Here is a 16,989-nt window from a genome sequence, read left to right as displayed (position 1 = left end):
ACCACTGAACTGATGCAGCACAACACAGCACCACTGGACAGCACTGGACATATGGCAGCAGAGGACACAAGCACTGTGACTGGACAGATTCAGCACAAGCCACGGAGACACGTCCTCTCTGTACACTCTCCAATGCCAGAGTGAAAATGGCGGGGATGCGCGGCTCCTTACATGGAATCCAAATCCCGCGAGAATTCGACAGCGGGATGATGATGTTTTGCCTCGTTCTGGTTTCCGAGTCAGGCGGGAAAATCCAAGCCTGGCTCGAAACCGGACTCGAATGGTGAAGTTCGGTACGGTTCAGTTCTCTGAGACCCGAACCCGCTCATATCTAGTAAATACTAGCTGCTTTTGCATGTACTGTATCCCACAAATGCTTTATTTTTACACTGTAATTTAGATTTTAATTTGAATACACCCAACCAAATCTAACTCTGTGTGTTACATCTGCCCCACCTGCAGTGCAACATGGTTTTGCCCAGTTGCTTACCTTTTTGCTTTATCTACAAACATGAATCAGGCCCTATGTATAATATTATCAAATTTCACATAAAGTACAACTCCCTATAGTTCTGAGGAAGATACACTGTACACATACTATATTGCTTAGTGGTTATGACAAACACTGGTCATATATCTTTGTTAAATATACTGTTGTGGGTAATCAAATAAACCGAATGCAGTGGGATATTCTGTGTACAATCTCAGTTTATTGGATTCACTCTTCAGATTCATCATACAGTTCTGTGTTAAGCAAGTGAGTATAGCCTCAAATGACAGAGAAAGCCATAAATTACTGTACATCACACAAGGAACAAGGAAAACGAATACAACGGACATCATTAGCTATCAATGCCCAGAGTCACCAATCTACTACTCAATCATCTTAGTCTTATCATAAAGCACGTAACATCATACAGTATGTAATGTTTATTTGTGTTTATTTTTAGGGTTATGCCTGTGTTTAATTGCACATCTACACGAGACTGTGAGAAATAATCTATATGGTCAACAGTCACTATGTCTACATTCATAATGCTGACACCAGAATGTCGATATTTATTATGTTAACATCATAAATATCGACATGGACAGAATATCAACTATGAAATATCGACATAGTAACAGCGTCAACATAAACATTTGGGTTAGGTTTAGGGGTCAAGGTTACTGTTAGGGATACACATACAGCAAAAACACATTGCGGCAGATGATTTAAGCCTGGAGAGGGCATAAGGAAATGATAATCCAGTGATAAGTGCAAGGTGATAAACGCACCAGCCAATCAGGTCCTAACTGTTAATTTACATATTGGAGCTGATTGGCTGGTACGTTTACCACCATGCACTTATTGCTGGTTTATCACTTCCTTATGCCGTCTCCAGGTTTAATACATCTGCCCCATTGTCAGCATTCTGACCATGTCGGCATTTCATCAGTGTCAACATATAGAATGCAGATAAGGTGAGCATGTCAACATGCTCACTGCTGACATTATGACCATTTTGATATTCTATTGCCAATGTGGTGAATGTTGACATAACATACCGAACCTAAAAAGCATATGTATTTATATTCTTGACACTTGTCAAAAGACATAAAGGGACAAATACAACTTTTCTTAGAACATTTTCCCCAAAAAAACAGTTAACAGTGTTTTAACAAAACAATTCACTTCTCAAACAAAATGGCAGAATAACAGAAATAATATTTGTGACCGAGTTGTTTAAATTATTATTTTCTGTCATTTGCAATATAATTTCTGTGAATTCTACATAGTACAGTAAAATCTAGTAGCTTTTTAATGGGCCTATATATTTTCTTTAAGTGTAGAAGAAAATTGAAATGTTCACTTATTGAACACAAAACATTTTATCATTACTGACTTTTTTTAGGATTGTCCAATCGATCATTTTATTTTCCATCTACTGTATGAAATTTATGTGACATTTTTAGTTTACATTTAGCTAAAATAAATCTGAGGTTGCATATACAAGTCAAAGAGGGGATGTATCAAGGGGGTAATTCAGACCTGATCGCTGGGCAGCGATTTTTGCTGTCCTGCGATCAGATAGTCGCTGCCTACAGGGGGAGGGAATTTGAGCTGTGCAAATGTGCGAACGCATGTGTAGCAGAGCTGCACAAAGTGATTTTGTGCAGTCTCTGCGCAGCTCGGGACTTACTCAGCTGCTGCGATCACTTCAGCCTGTCTGGGACCAAATTTGACGTCAGACACCCTCCCTGAAAACACTTGGACACGCCTGCGTTTTTCCAGACACTCCCTCAAAATGGTCAGTTGCCACCCATAAATGGCCTCTTCCTGTCAATCTCCTTGCGATCGCCCGTGCGATCGCTTTTTTCGCACCATCCCGTTGCTATGTACAGATGCCCGGTGCAGTTTTCTGACACACCTGTGCATTGTGGTGTACACGCATGCGCAGTTTGTGGTGTATACGCATCGCAGGCTGTGAGAAAACGAAGCCTAACGATCAGGTCTAAATTACCCTCCAAGTTTTAAAAGAGCGCATAAGGGGACAAATGAGGATGACCTTGGTTTCTACCTATTTTATGGAATCTACTTGACAAACACTAGCTAGACGCTCAGTGATTGAAAAAGTCTGTATTCACCCAACTCCTCCCATTGGCCAGTGGAATGTGTTGCACATCACAAGTTTTGTTATGTGGGCTTACAAACCCGTGCACATACAGTATTTGTAATATGGGGTTTGACTGCAAAAAAAACTAACATGACAAAAAAGTATTTATGATGGAAAATTACACTTTTGTGATTCTGTAAATGACCCTTGTTGTCAAGCAAAAGATGGGATGGAAGAGAGCCAACTGTATAGAGGATGAGAGTTGACTGTTTAGTAACTGTAATGGTAGATTGTTTTATGTATAGAGAAACTTCAAAACTGAGATGCAGGCTAAATAATTTTAATTGTCATAAATGCAAGTTTCTATTTTAAACCAGTCATTTGCAAAACTTGATATATTTCTTGTAATGCCTAGGAATTAATCTTGTGGAGATGTGTAACTGTTTTGGCATTTTACTTTTTTACCATTTCAAACTTAAAATGATTTCAAATAAAGTTTTTTGACAACCTCAATAGGTGGAATCACATAAACACATAATGAGGGAAATGTATGAGAATCAGAAAGTGAGAGATTTTGGTAAAATCTCCTGTTTTTAAAAAGTGGCAATCATTTACATGGCAAAACCAGGTTGATTTGGCCATCTATACACAAAAAGGGTATTCCGGGTATTTGATAAAGCTGCCAAGTGACAGCGAAACGTGTTAGCGAGTCCAATCTCTGACCAGGGCATTGCTGAAAATCAAGCAGGACCTTGCACAACCATCTTTGGTTTGGGAGATTCCAGTCCCTTCCACTGTGGACATTAATAGAGGGAGAACCACCATGACTATTGCGTTGGATAAAGAGGACACTCTGGACCCTCGCTAGGTGGAATACCTGGCTAAACACCACAAGGGATTTGGTAACTATTCATCTCCAGACTGGATGCTACAATAATATTGTCCTGCATGATCAATTTGCTTATTCATCAGCACATTACTGTGCATGCTGGCATTTGAACACATACTGCCCCAAGAGAGACTTATAATGGTCTAGAGCAGGCTTTTTCAACCAGTGTGCCGTGGCACACTAGTGTGCCGCGACCAGTTGCAAGGTGTGCCGCGGAGCCAGAGCAGCTTCCTGCACCTTCAGAGTGAACTGTTGGCCCGGGATCTTCTTAGAGGATCAGTCGTGCTCCTGCCATAACCTATGCCTTGAAAACAATGTGATATCATAGGTCACAGCTGCTGCATCTCACCACCCAGCGAGCCCACCCGCCTGCATACACATCTTCCAGTTACCGCCTGCATCCACAGCTTTCCTTGCCCACCCCACATCCACACCTGCCCGACCGTCCGCTGCTCAGTATTCGCAGAACTCCACTATGAACAACCCCCGCCACTGAGGGACAGGGAGGAGGACAGCTGATAATAATATTTGTTATTTTATTTCTCCTGTGGGGAACAATAGTATTTCAATAGGATTTATGTGGGGAGAATAAGAACAATGTGAATATTTCATGTGGGGAGCAATAGGATTTATGTGGGGAACAATATGATTGTTTTTTCTGTGTAAGCCAATGTACTGTGAGGGCCAATGTGTGTGTTTTGTTTTGTTTTTCTGTGGAGAACTGATGGTGTGCCTTGGCAATTTTAAAATATTGTTCGGTGTGCCGCGAATAAAAAAAGGTTGAAAATCACTGGTCTAGAGATTGGCTTTAAGGCTCTTTTTTAGTGTGTTTTCTTATTATGTGAATAATGTTATTTATTAATTTTACATGTTCTTCGTAAACATCAAACTATTGGTTTTAATTGGACATAGTATGTTAATTGTGATTTTTTCTTAGCGCAGTTGGTCCTTTTTGTGTATACTCGTTTATGTAATTTAGGGTGACCAGCTATCACCCTATCTAACGGCAGCTTAGAGAACTAGCCCAGTTACAGCGCCTGTTTTTTTTAATCATTTCTTGATTTTGCCATCTAAATGATTGCCACTTTAAAAAAAACAGGAGATATTTACCAAAATCTCTCACTTTTTGATTCTCACACCCTACTACATTTCCCCCAATATCGTTATACTGCATATAGCATATATTACATACAAAATTGTACAGGTCATAGTAAATAAGAGTAGCATGTCATTTTACTGTCACTTAGTGCATCAATAATGACTACGGAATTAAGTTTATCCCCCCCCCCATTTCCACACAAAGGGCCTCATTTACATTTAGGAGCAAACAGTTACAAGGTATACTGGGTGCTTTTGTCCCCTTTAAATATGTCCTCACATTTTACAAATAGATTTACTCCTAACTCCAAAGGAGACTGCATCACTCCTGCTTTTAGGAATGGGATTTGGAGAACGGGAAAGAGTTATAACCCAGATAATAATTAAAGAAAACATAAACAAGAACGTTAAATGATTCATATGCAATATACTTAAATTATATTATATAGTGATCTAATGTGAGCTTCTACTACACACACTGCTATAAGGTTCAAATGTACAGTACCTAAATAACATATATGTGATTCACACAGATAAATTAACATTTGTAAGAATGATCTATTATGATATGCACGTATAGGACATTCTTTTTTTCACTAAACTAGGCAGGAAAAGGCAGACTTATAATCAGGTAAATATGGTACTTCTGTGTTCTCGATTTGACGTGACATCAGCGGATGATACATCACAAGACATGAACATAAATTTTTTTTGTTGTACATAATTTATGCTATTTTGTCTCACTTCAAAGTCTATGATTTAAAGACATTATAAAAATGGTGGGTGATATCAAAGCTGCAATCTCCATCAGTGAAATGGAAGGAACGATCTATTTGGTTCTACAGCAAGCAAGCCTGAATTTTCATGTAATTTGTCATATAAATATTCAAGGCCTTGGATCAGCAGTATGTGGCTGTCAGAAAAATTGCTTACCTTAAATTATTATAGATGGAGCCTCTGCCCAAAATGCTAATGTGTCTTTGGTTGTACAATAAATTACAATAAAGTCTGCTGTGGGTTTACCTTTTTTTAACCTTAATAATAAAGGAGATGGCATTTTCAGTCTTCTTTTTAAGGACCGGCGGAATTTTAAAAGCATCAACAAAAGGTCTTTAAAAGAATAATATTAGGTAATTGCCGTTATTCACAGTAATGTACTACAGGCCCAATGTTCAAGGCCCAATTTTAATGCTATATGCAAAAAGGAAAAAACAGAGTTTGTAGCTCAATGCAGCTGGGTGCTTTATTAAATAATAACACCAGCACGTCTATTAATAATGTTACCCATTACAGACATTTGCGATCAGAGTTTATAACAAACTACTTATTCTCTATAGATGTACAAAATGTGATTATGATTATAAAATTAGGTCATGAGGTCTATAAAGAAGAACATGTTTATAATGAGATATATTGTTATAAACTCTGAAAACGGTATTCATTATTATTTCAATATGTTACAAATCAAGATTTCTTTTTGCATTGAGTTGGATGATTAAAGTGTCTTTGGGTTGCCTTTTTGTCTTATCTTTTGTATATTATGCCATGACTTGTCAGCAGGAACTCTAGGTCTGTATGTTATTCCATGGCAGAATTTGTACATTCAGTCCCCAGTGCTTTTTGTCATAAGGATTTAAAACAACTCTGCAGCTAAAAATTTATAAAATAAATCACAATAAAATCAGAGAGTGCTTTAATTAAAGGAAGGTACATTTCCCTGAATAAACACAAATCGTCAGTAAGCGCCCACCTTATCCTATATCTCACCCATGTCCGTCGTGCGGATGAATCACAAGAGGACAGGAGAGAATTGGTGTCTGTAAAGATGTAAAATGTTGGTGGCCAAGGTGCCAGCTTATTCACAGCACTTAAATAGAATAGAAAAATATGTATACCTCAATGCGTTACCTGTCAGTCAATAAGTGATTCATAAGTTAAAAGGTTCAAGACATTAGGTAGCAATGTGCAGATAAACACATTAGGTAGCAATGTGCAGACAAACATAACATTTTTTTTATTATTAAAAAGTCCAAAACTGTTGAATGTGTGAAGGATTTGGCAGAGACAGAACTCTATTTCCTAGAAAAGAAAGAAATTTCAGGAAATAATCCTGCCGTGATTGGTTTTGTAATACAGTCTACTGCACAGCATAACATTACTTTTTCCATTGATGTTTTGTAGATCCGTAGTAAAAGACAGTTTCTAAGGTATATTGGCACTTACTGCCAACAGTTTTTTTGAAGCTGTCTCTTTATAGTAGTGCGCTTGAAGACAAATTGGTTTCTTCAGGCTACAAAAACAAAATCATCCCTGTAGTAAAACATGGTGGCAACTTCTTAGTATTATTACAAGGGAGAAGAGGGCACCTTCAGCTGCATTAGATGAAGACAGACATAAGTACATAAAGGCCTCCAGTGATTTCTTTGTTGGCTGTAAAATCCCCACATGATCAGACTGCAGACAAGTCAACTCTGTTGGCAGAATTGCTGCTTTTGTCCCATGTATTCATCTTGGTTGGAGAAGTATTGGCTCTGTTCCCATTCATCTGGAAGATAAAACATAAGACCATAGGATGCCAATTCTTTTCTAAAGGAGCATTCACTCTCTAACCAGGTATATGTTCATCATAACTGAATACACTTAGATACCAACAGGTATATATGCTTCTACTTTAGCCGCAATTATGTGAACATTCCCTTACTGTACTCAGCATACACTAGCTCCTCCTCACCACCCTAACATTAACAAGTCGGAATGTATAATACAAAAAATAATTGCATATAGGTAATTTTCACTCTATCAATCACCACTTCTTAATCAGTCTAGTTACCTCATCTCCTCCATTCAGGCTCTCTGTTTGGATTCTGCAAGAAGAAGGCTGCTCTGCAATATTTCCAACAGAGCCATTGCCCCAAAAGCAGATACCTCTGTACTATTTCAATACCAATCTACCCCCAATGTGCTCTATCACATGGGGTTCACTGCACCATGCACACACCCTAGAATAGCAGTGGCAACCAAGGGGGTCCTAGATTATATCTACATATTTTATCTTTAAAACATATGGTGGCTTTACCACTTGGCAATTCATAATTATTACCTAGTAATTATACTGTATATCAGGTTCCTTAATTGTAACTCTATAACTCATAGGTGTGACCATTGGTTATTAGATACATATTATAAATAGACACAGATTAGCTATTTATCATAATAAAAACACAGATATTTGTAAATAAATGTATGTATATTTTCTTTACATTTCAAGGTAATTTTTAATCTGTGTGATTATCACCTCAAGTTTGAGATACTTTCTCTAATATCTTTCACCCAATCACAGGAAATACCCCCGGACCCTTATTTTTTGTTTCCACTTCCTTGACCCATTTCCCTCCCACACTTTCAGCTTTCATTTCCAAGTTCGTTTTCATCCTGGTTAAGATTTTCTTATTGGGCAGTTGCCCATTTTTACTCCTGATTGTACTGTACTATTTGTGTTTTGTTTGTCCATGTTTTGTTTTTATTGATAAATCATATATTTTAAAGAAATTATAATTAAGTTATACTTTATGCAAACCTACCTATAAAATGGACACAGAGAGCATCCCCCAAATTGGATCTTTTTTACCCGTCTCTCTCTCTCTCTCTCTTTCTCTCAATGGGATGGTATTTATAACTTCCCAAGCTTGTACCACCGTATAATCATCCACTCACTCAGAGTGATATGTATGTAGCAGAAAAAAGAGTGGAGAAGTGTGTCAGTGGAGAAGTTTCCCATGGCAACCAATAAGCTGCCACCTATAATTTTATAGAATGTACTTGATAAATGCTACTGTACCTCAAAGCTGATAGGTTGGTATGCGCACTCGTCCACTTCTCTACTCTTATCACTACTTCATACAGTACATCTCCCCCTCTGACCTCCATTTAATGCTTCTTAATTTCTCAGCGTGCCAAAATAACTGTAACTCAGCTCTATGGACACTTCTGAGGTTCTATCTGTCATATACACTGGTAAAAATACAAAGGTAGCTTGTAGCTATTGTACAAATGCTCTTATTATTCAGCACTGAATGTTGAATGATGTGGAAGCTACCTCCTCTACTAACTCCTCTCCACTCAAGCAATCCAGTCCAGTTATATCTTTGCTGCGATATGTGACTCACGAGATTCCGGGGGTGCGCATACGCTTGAACCCGCAATTCATATGCACTGAACAGGAAAACCGCGGGTGTGAGCGTACGCAGCCTATTGGGGCAAAGCGTTCCTGTGATGCATGTGTCCATGTGAACGAATCGCGGCAACAATGTAAAAGGATACATCTATAGAAATAATTGACCAAGGCGGATGGGGATTCTAGAAAACCAGAAATTCTCCCTAAATGTGTCCCTGCCGTATGTGGGTGTTCTGCTCCAAGCAGAGAAGCAGATCCTAAAAGTATGTGTCAGTGGGGAGATTTAACATTGCTTTAGTGTGAGGGATCCTGATCAGTAACATTAGCCTATTAATACAAAGGTGCCCCCCTCTCATTTACATTGGAAAAGGAAACTCGCCTTGAATAAAGTGAAGGCTCGGCAGCAAAGTATTGGAGAATCCAACTCCTTTCTGCTAGCTTGAGAAAGGAGTCTGATTCTCCAAAACATCCCTGCTGAGCTTTCACTTTATTTCTTCCTTGGACCACTTTTGATACTAACCACTGCATACTAGGAACACCCCAGAAAACTTGCTGTTTTGGAGATGATCTAACACAGTTGTCTAGTCATCACAATTTCTTGCTTGTCCAAGTTGCTCAGACTCTTAGGGCTGTAACACACTGGCCGGTTTCTCCCGGATGGCAAAAAGCCGGACAAACTTTGTCCGGCTTTTTGCCATCCGGGAGAAACCGGCAGAGTCGCTCACACAGGACGGCTTTGAGCCGTGTGCGATGCTGTGCGCATGCGCAGCATCAGACACGGCTTCAGAAAAAACCGTTGTGTGTGAAAGCTCCCCTTCACACACATGGTTTACTGGCTCCAAAGACGGCCCGGCGGCCGCCCGGCCGCCGGACCTTCCAGTGGTGAGACCCGGCTGCAACCCGGCAGCCGGGCCGGGGCCGTGCAGTGTGAAGGGACCCTACCCCTCACACTGTTAACTACAATGCCGGCACGGGAAAAAGCCGTCCGGCTTTTTCCCGGCCGGCAACAACCGTGTAGTGTGTTTTAGCCCTTAAGCTTGCCCATTTTTTCTACATCCATCACATCAAAAATGAACAGTTCACTTGCTGCTTAAAATATCTTACCCCTTGACAGGTGATATTGAGCAACATAATAATGGAGGTATTCAATTAGCTGTGGTAATTTATCACAGCTAACTGATTTGCTGGGGGCTATTCAATTAGCACCGATGCTTCAGGGGACCTCAGGCTAAGCATTCCTCAGATATTTATCCCAGATCCCATGTGTTATTGCATGAAAACGGGACATTTTTCTCCTTAAAAAAAAAGACTGTAATTGAATATTCCGAAAATGACCATTGTTTTTCACGGAAGAAAAATTATCAGGGCTAATTGAATATCGGCCTAAATGTTTAAAAGTATGCACTCAAAATCCTAGTTAAAGTTAACAACTACATGCAGACAATATTATAGAATTTTATTAGATAGATGTCTGACCCACATCATGAGATAGCATTTATTCCACCACTGGGGTCCATGAAATGCAATAATTATACTTACTACATCGGAGTTGAAAGGTTTCACATTGATGTTGCGAATGGAGCTACTTGTAAGGGACCACACCTTTGTTTTGTGCTTGAAAGCAGCTCTCACCTTGAAAATAAATAGCATAGCACCCAGTGGTAAATCACTAATGTTTCATGCATTCAATGCTGAGATTTGAAATATAATGTTATTAATATTATCACTGATTGAAAAGGTGACACCTTGCTCTGCATTGCTGGACAAAGGGGAACACACACCATATATAAAATAGGAACAAAGAAAGCAGTTAAAACAAGTACATGCTTGAGAACAAATGATAGCAATGGCTCTATTGATGAGATAACTTAAGGGGGGTACACACGGAGCGATAATCTAAGCAATCTGACTACATTGCTTAGATTTTCAGCAAGATCGCTCCGTGTGTAGCCCTAACAGCGATAGCGATGCGTAGCCCCACGCATCGCTATCGCTGGTGCTAGATTGGCCTGCATCCGCTGGGTGAAATGAGCGCCCCCCCGTCTCCCCCTGCACGCTCAGCACAGACCGCGCTGTGCTGAGCGCCGTGAGAGATGTGTGCTGAGTGGTTCGCTCAGCACACATCTCTCCCGCATCGGGCCGTGAGTACTGGCCTTTAGAATAAAATTGCCTCAGGATCAGGTATAGCTCATAATGTAGCATGGGACAGAATAGTGTGAGTTATATAGGTAGGAGTAGGGTAAGCCCTAGTGGAGAGATAGGTTTTCAGAGAGCATTTAAATTACATGCTTTAGGGTAGTCTGATTAGGCAAGTTAGGGAATTCCATAAATTGGTAGTTACATGAGAAAAGTTATAGGGCAAAAATACAGTCAAATCTCTGAAAATTTAGTTTTTAGAGGTTTGACAGTATTCCCCATATGCACCAAAATCAGGAAAGCAAAACTTTCCTGAGCTTGGACCATCAAGGGATGATGTTGCCTAATAGAAACCTATGGGCTTCTTTCCGCATAGTTTCCTGAGAGGGATCCAACATGATTCCTCCCAGTGTTCCCCGCAACTCTGCATGTGCTGGCCAACAGCCAAGTCCCAAAATGGAAGTCCTTATATTACAATGACATCCATTTCTCCCAGAGGAAGGCCCCTTAGAGGCTGAAACGCGTTGGAGCCACGATTATCCACACACTGGAATTCCCCCGACTTAACAAAAGGACCAGAGCGAGCGTCCGCAGCACAGACAAGTCCCGATCACGTGATCGGGGAAACCCGGAAGCAGAGGAGATCACCTGGCAACAGAAGACGAGTGAAGGATAAGCCGGTGACAGAGCGCGGCGGACAGCGGGAGAAGGTAAGAGGTGAGGCTCTGTGAGCGGTGGGGGGACATCCGATAGGTTAGCTCTGCAGAGCACTATCTGGGATTTCCCCGCAACCCAAGACGGGACCGACACTCCGGCTCACGGGTTCCCGAGGGCGTCTGCACCAGGACGCACCGCGGGTTCCTATGGTCCGGGACAAGGACCTGTCCAGAGCCCTCCTTATCTAATCTTATGCCAAAAGCTGAATGCTCTAGACACCGTGAAGAAAGGAAAGAAAGGACACTATCTATCACCACCAAACACGATCAGTGTTTTGTTCAAGTTTAAGCCACTATAAGTGCACTGTAAAAAGGACATATACAAACAGAGGGGCGGGACGCCGCATCCCTCATTAAGCTACAAGCGACTGAGAAAAACTATATGCTGCTACACCATCTGGCACATAAAAGCTATTTATAACCAATAAATAAGTATATTTTAACATCTATACAGTACTACCTTATCATTTAGACATACGGTTTATAGTTATTTATTACTTTACGACTACAAGAAACGATTATTCGTTATATGCATGTGTAGAGAGGTCCACATAACAACACATTTTCCTACATTAATCAGGACTGAGCGCAGCACTATCCCTCTATTATATTACAAAGGACAGCTCTTACCGGAAGAGATGGCCTTGCAATTTTAGCGCAATTGAACCAGCATATGGAGTCTCTAAATGCTGCTATACTTGTGATCAGTGTCAGGATGCATTGCATTTTATGCATCCAACCCATAAGTTGGAGTGAGAAGTACAGTAATTAACAGAGATGAGGGGAGGTAAAAGTCAGAGTTACATCTAAGCAGGTAAAAAGGAGAGTACTTCCACATGAGATTTAAGCTCTAAGAAGAGGTGGTGGTGTTGAGTGCTCTGTAGCTAAGGGCCAGTCATTTGGAATGTATTTTTGAGGGCATAGGCCCAGGTAATGCACTCCACACAGAGACAGAGGATTATTTAACAGCCCAGCCAAGGCTGTAACACTACTTAGAGAGGACCAGAAGTAAATAAACACATCAGAAGTGAGTAGAGGATCAGGTTCTATTAGACCTCCTAGCAAACCTTCAGTAGGGTTATCTTGCGCCAAATGGCACTGCTACCTAGCCTCATCATACTCATGTAGTAGGCAAGAACTGATAGCAGTAGTGAGGCGAGCGCTAAGAAAGTAAGTGGTCTATTTGCTAAACCTTGGATGGAGGTAAAGTGGACGGAGATAAAGTACCAGCCAATCAGCTCCTAACTGTCATTTTTCAAACACAGCCTGTGGCAGGAACTGATTAGCTGGTACTTTATCTCCATCGACTTTATATCCATCCAAGGCTGAGTAAATGGACCGCTATGAGAGAAGCAGAACAGAGATGGGCACAGAGAGAACACTGTAAGAAGGCTAGTGGTACAGGTTGAGTATCCCTTATCCAAAATGCTTGGGACCAGAGGTATTTTGGATATCGGATTTTTCCGTATTTTGGAATAATTGCATACCATAAGGAGATATCATGGTGATGGGACCTAAATATAAGCACAGAATGCTTTTATGGTACATATACACCTTATACACACAGCCTGAAGGTCATTTTAGACAATATTTTTTATAACTTTGTGCATTAAACAAAGCGTGTGTACATTCACACAATTCATTAATGTTTCATATACACCTTATACACACAGCCTGAAGGTCATTTAATACAATATTTTTAATAACTTTGTGTATTAAACAAAGTTTGTGTACATTGAGCCATCAAAAAACAAAGGTTTCACTATCTCACTCTCACTCAAAAAAGTCCGTATTTCAGAATATTCCGTATTTCGGAATATTTGGATATGGGATACTCAACCTGTACTTACAGTACCTGAGGAAAGCAGCAGGACAGAACCGGATAGCACAGAACAAAGGGACAGATCAGCTGGAAAGATAGCAGATGAGAACAGATGGACACGATGGGAAAGCTGAGTGGGTGGAGGGATGCAGCTAAGATACATAGTTGTAATGTAATGTACATGTGCTATTTGTGATTGTGTAGGCGTGATGACAGATGTGTAAGTTTGTGTAGGTGTTGCTTTATATTGGTAGGCATTTCTGCAATATATCATTATTTGTGCCCAAAAGGTCTGCTTTATAATTTCAATATTGTTATAACTGATGATGAGCAGTTCTTCAGACAGTCACCGTGAGTAGTGCTGCCACACATGGTAATGAGAAGAGGTCAGGCAGCTGGGGATTGACATAAGTAATTCTTAAATGTGTCTTTTGTAGATTTTAGGCATGGTGCTTTAAAATACAGAAATAACCAGCAGAAACCCAAATAATCTGGGGAAGCAAGTATTGAACACTGTTAAAAGGAGAGAAAAGGAGAGAAGCGTTTTATCTAACCACATCAAATATATCTACACTTAAAGAAAACAGCTGGGATAATACTGTACTTAGAAAATTAAAAAGAAAAAAACGGACATCGGCATCAATCCAAGGCTGAACTCTTACCATCTCCCTGGAGATCTCTACTGATGCATTATCAAGCCATTATAATAAATTGAATATTTATGTAAGTGCCATAAATTTGCAGTAAAGAAAGAAAAGCAGCGTGTAGAAATGTTAAAAAAAAAAAAACATGTATGTAAAAGCAATGACATTTCCACATTTGTAGCTGACACTTACAAATCGTAATGGTATGCTAACTTTTTGTAAGGCGGCTAGGGGATAGTTTTTAGTTTTTCCACCTACATGGTCAATCTCCGCAAAATAACTGAGGTGTGAAAGTGTTCCAGTGCCATAAAATGGAAATAGAAATCCCCATTGCAATTTATGACAACTAAGTTCTACGAGTAATGAGGATTTTATAAATTAATGTGACAATGGAAATATTAAAGGTTTAGATTCTCGATTAATTCTTTTGCACATGGCAAGGGCAAAAAATGCATCTCACATTTTGTGATTAATATGATTTATGCAACTAGTACATACTGTATCTTGTAAACATAGCTTACCTCAGAATTAAGAAGACAATGGAAGAGGAAGATGAAAAATCCCTAAAACAAGAGGATGGCACATTTTCAAAACAGGAGGCATTATGTGATTTATTTAAAATATTGGATAATACAGACTTAGGGGGATATTCAGGTTTGTTAGCAAACCAAAAACGCACACTAATGGACAAAACTATGGGCCTAATTCTGAGTTGATCGCAGCAGCAATTTTGTTAGCAGTTGGGCAAACCCATGTGCACTGCAGGAGGGGCAGATATAATATGTGCAGAGAGAGTTAGATTTGGGTGGGGTGTATTCAAACTGAAATCTAAATTGCAGTGTAAAAATAAAGCAGCCAGTATTTACCCTGCACAGAAACAAAATAACCCACCCAAATCTAACTCTCTCTGCACATGTTATATCTGCAACACCTGCAGTGCACATGGTTTTACCCAATTGCTAACAAATTTGCTGCTGCGATCAACTCAGAATTACCCCCTATGTGCACTGCAGGGGGGGCAGATGTAACGTACAGAGAAAGTTAGATTTAGGTGGGTTATATTGTTTCTGTGCAGGGTAAATACTGACTGCTTTATGTTTACACTAAAATTTTGATTTCAGTTTGAACACACCCCACCCAAATCTAACTCTCTCTGCACATGTTACATCTGTCTCACCTGCAGTGCAGCATGGTTTTGCCTATTAGTGTGCATTTTGGTTTGCTAACAAATCTGAATAAGGCTCTTATTGTTAAACTCCCTCACATAGGGGATCATTTCGAGTTGATCGCTCGCTAGCAGTTTTTAGCAGCTGTGCAAACGCATTTGGTGCCGCCCACGGGGGAGTGTATTTTCGCTTTGCAAGAGTGCGAACGCCTGTGCAGCTGAGCTCAGCAAAAACATTCTGTGCAGTTTCTGAGTAGCTCTGGACTTACTCAGCGCTTGCGATCACTTCAGTTTTTTTGGTGCAGGAATTGACGTCAGACACCCGCCCTGCAAACGCCCGGACACGCCTGCGTTTTCCCTACCACTCCCAGAAAATGGTCAGTTGACACTCATAAACACCCTTTTTCTGTCAATCTCCTTGGGCTCGGCTTTGCGAATGGATTTTTCGCTAGAGCAACGATGCTCTTTGTACACGTACGACGCAAGTGTGCATGCGCAGTTTTGCAGGTTTTTTTACCTGATCGCTGCGCTGCGAAAATCTGCCGCGAGCGATCAACTCGGAATGACCCCCATAGTGCAAGTTATTAAGATAGCCTTGTCCTAGCATAGGGACTGATTCAGAGGTGGTTGCTAATTCGATGTTTCAGATTTTATTGGATCTGCACAGATGCAGGAGCCACACTGAGCATGTGCAGATCTGGTCCTGCGACTCTGATGCAGGGCAGCTGCAGACTTCGGGTGAGTGACAGTCTGCAGCCTTTTGGGGTTGGGGAAAGGGAGCATTACAGAAAACGGAGGGGTGTTGGCCCCGTGGTCTGGGCATGCCGAAGTCAGTGGCTGCATACACAGTTTCACCGTCTCTGAAAGTGTAGCTTTGCGGGATGCAGTAGAACTGATGATGCATCTTCGGATGCAGCAGCAGATCAGAGAAGCCTGCAGTGGGTGTCTTTTTACACAAGATACCTCAAACGGCTTTTGTATATTTTAGCACCGTCACCACAGTACACACAAAGACACGGCAGCGGTGCCATTAGTGTAAACTTACCTGCAAAGAATTGAAGATTGCGAACATATACTGAAACACTAATGATTGCTCATTGACGGCAAGAACCCCAAAGATCCAGGAGCTCCCGAGGATTGGCAGAAGTACAGCAACCGCCTTAGCTGTCAATCTGAAAGAAAAAGCAGTTAATAAACACATTATTAATAGTATAATTTATTTCACTTACATTTTTTGGCAAATATGAGGAACGGTTCTGGCACCTCATGTCATTGGGTGACAATTACATATTAAGGTGCACAGTATTTGTCATATTTGAATATTATTATATAAATAATGTGACAAATGGCATGATTCTGTGTTGGGAATCAAGCAAAAAAGAGCAAATAACTGTGTCCCTGATGCTGCAATGTAAGGGGTGCAAATACATATTTATTTTTGCATGCAGGGTAAATACTGAGTGTGTTTACATGTAGTCCACAAATTCAGGGCAGCTTTATTTGTACATTTAAATGAAGAGGAGGAAGGTCGCACAAGTCTTCTGTTATTTTGAAATAACCCCCTTAGGTATTTTCTGTTTTATTCATATAAATAGTCTTTATTGGGGGGTGCTACCACAGGCAAGGTAAGATAATATGTATACAGGAAGAAAACAAGATTGCCATATAGTGGTGCACGTTATTACTCATAATAAAATTTAACTTTTAATTCATATTAGATAAGCTGAAGGCTGCATAAGCCTGAGGCC

General features: G+C 40.3%; 1 protein-coding gene across 3 annotated transcripts in view; it reads right to left on the bottom strand.

The window, feature by feature from the left end:
• Positions 1–1,367: 1,367 nt before the first annotated feature.
• ADGRD1 (adhesion G protein-coupled receptor D1) overlaps positions 1,368–16,989 on the bottom strand; it is a 1,058,506-nt gene continuing 1,042,884 nt past the window's right edge. For all 3 annotated transcript variants that reach the window (XM_063964650.1, XM_063964651.1, XM_063964652.1), the window contains 4 exons: positions 16,287–16,413; positions 14,598–14,639; positions 10,298–10,390; positions 1,368–7,129 (listed from right to left, as the gene is read on the bottom strand). In XM_063964650.1, the coding sequence (XP_063820720.1) occupies positions 7,034–7,129; positions 10,298–10,390; positions 14,598–14,639; positions 16,287–16,413 (358 nt within the window). In that variant the 3' untranslated portion in view covers positions 1,368–7,033. The remainder of the gene's footprint in view (positions 7,130–10,297; positions 10,391–14,597; positions 14,640–16,286; positions 16,414–16,989) is intronic.

Source organism: Pseudophryne corroboree, chromosome 1 (assembly GCF_028390025.1).
Source record: "Pseudophryne corroboree isolate aPseCor3 chromosome 1, aPseCor3.hap2, whole genome shotgun sequence".
NCBI lineage: Eukaryota > Metazoa > Chordata > Amphibia > Anura > Myobatrachidae > Pseudophryne > Pseudophryne corroboree.
The sequence above is the reverse complement of the archived record's forward strand: the minus strand, read 5'-3'. Positions and strand labels throughout refer to the sequence as shown.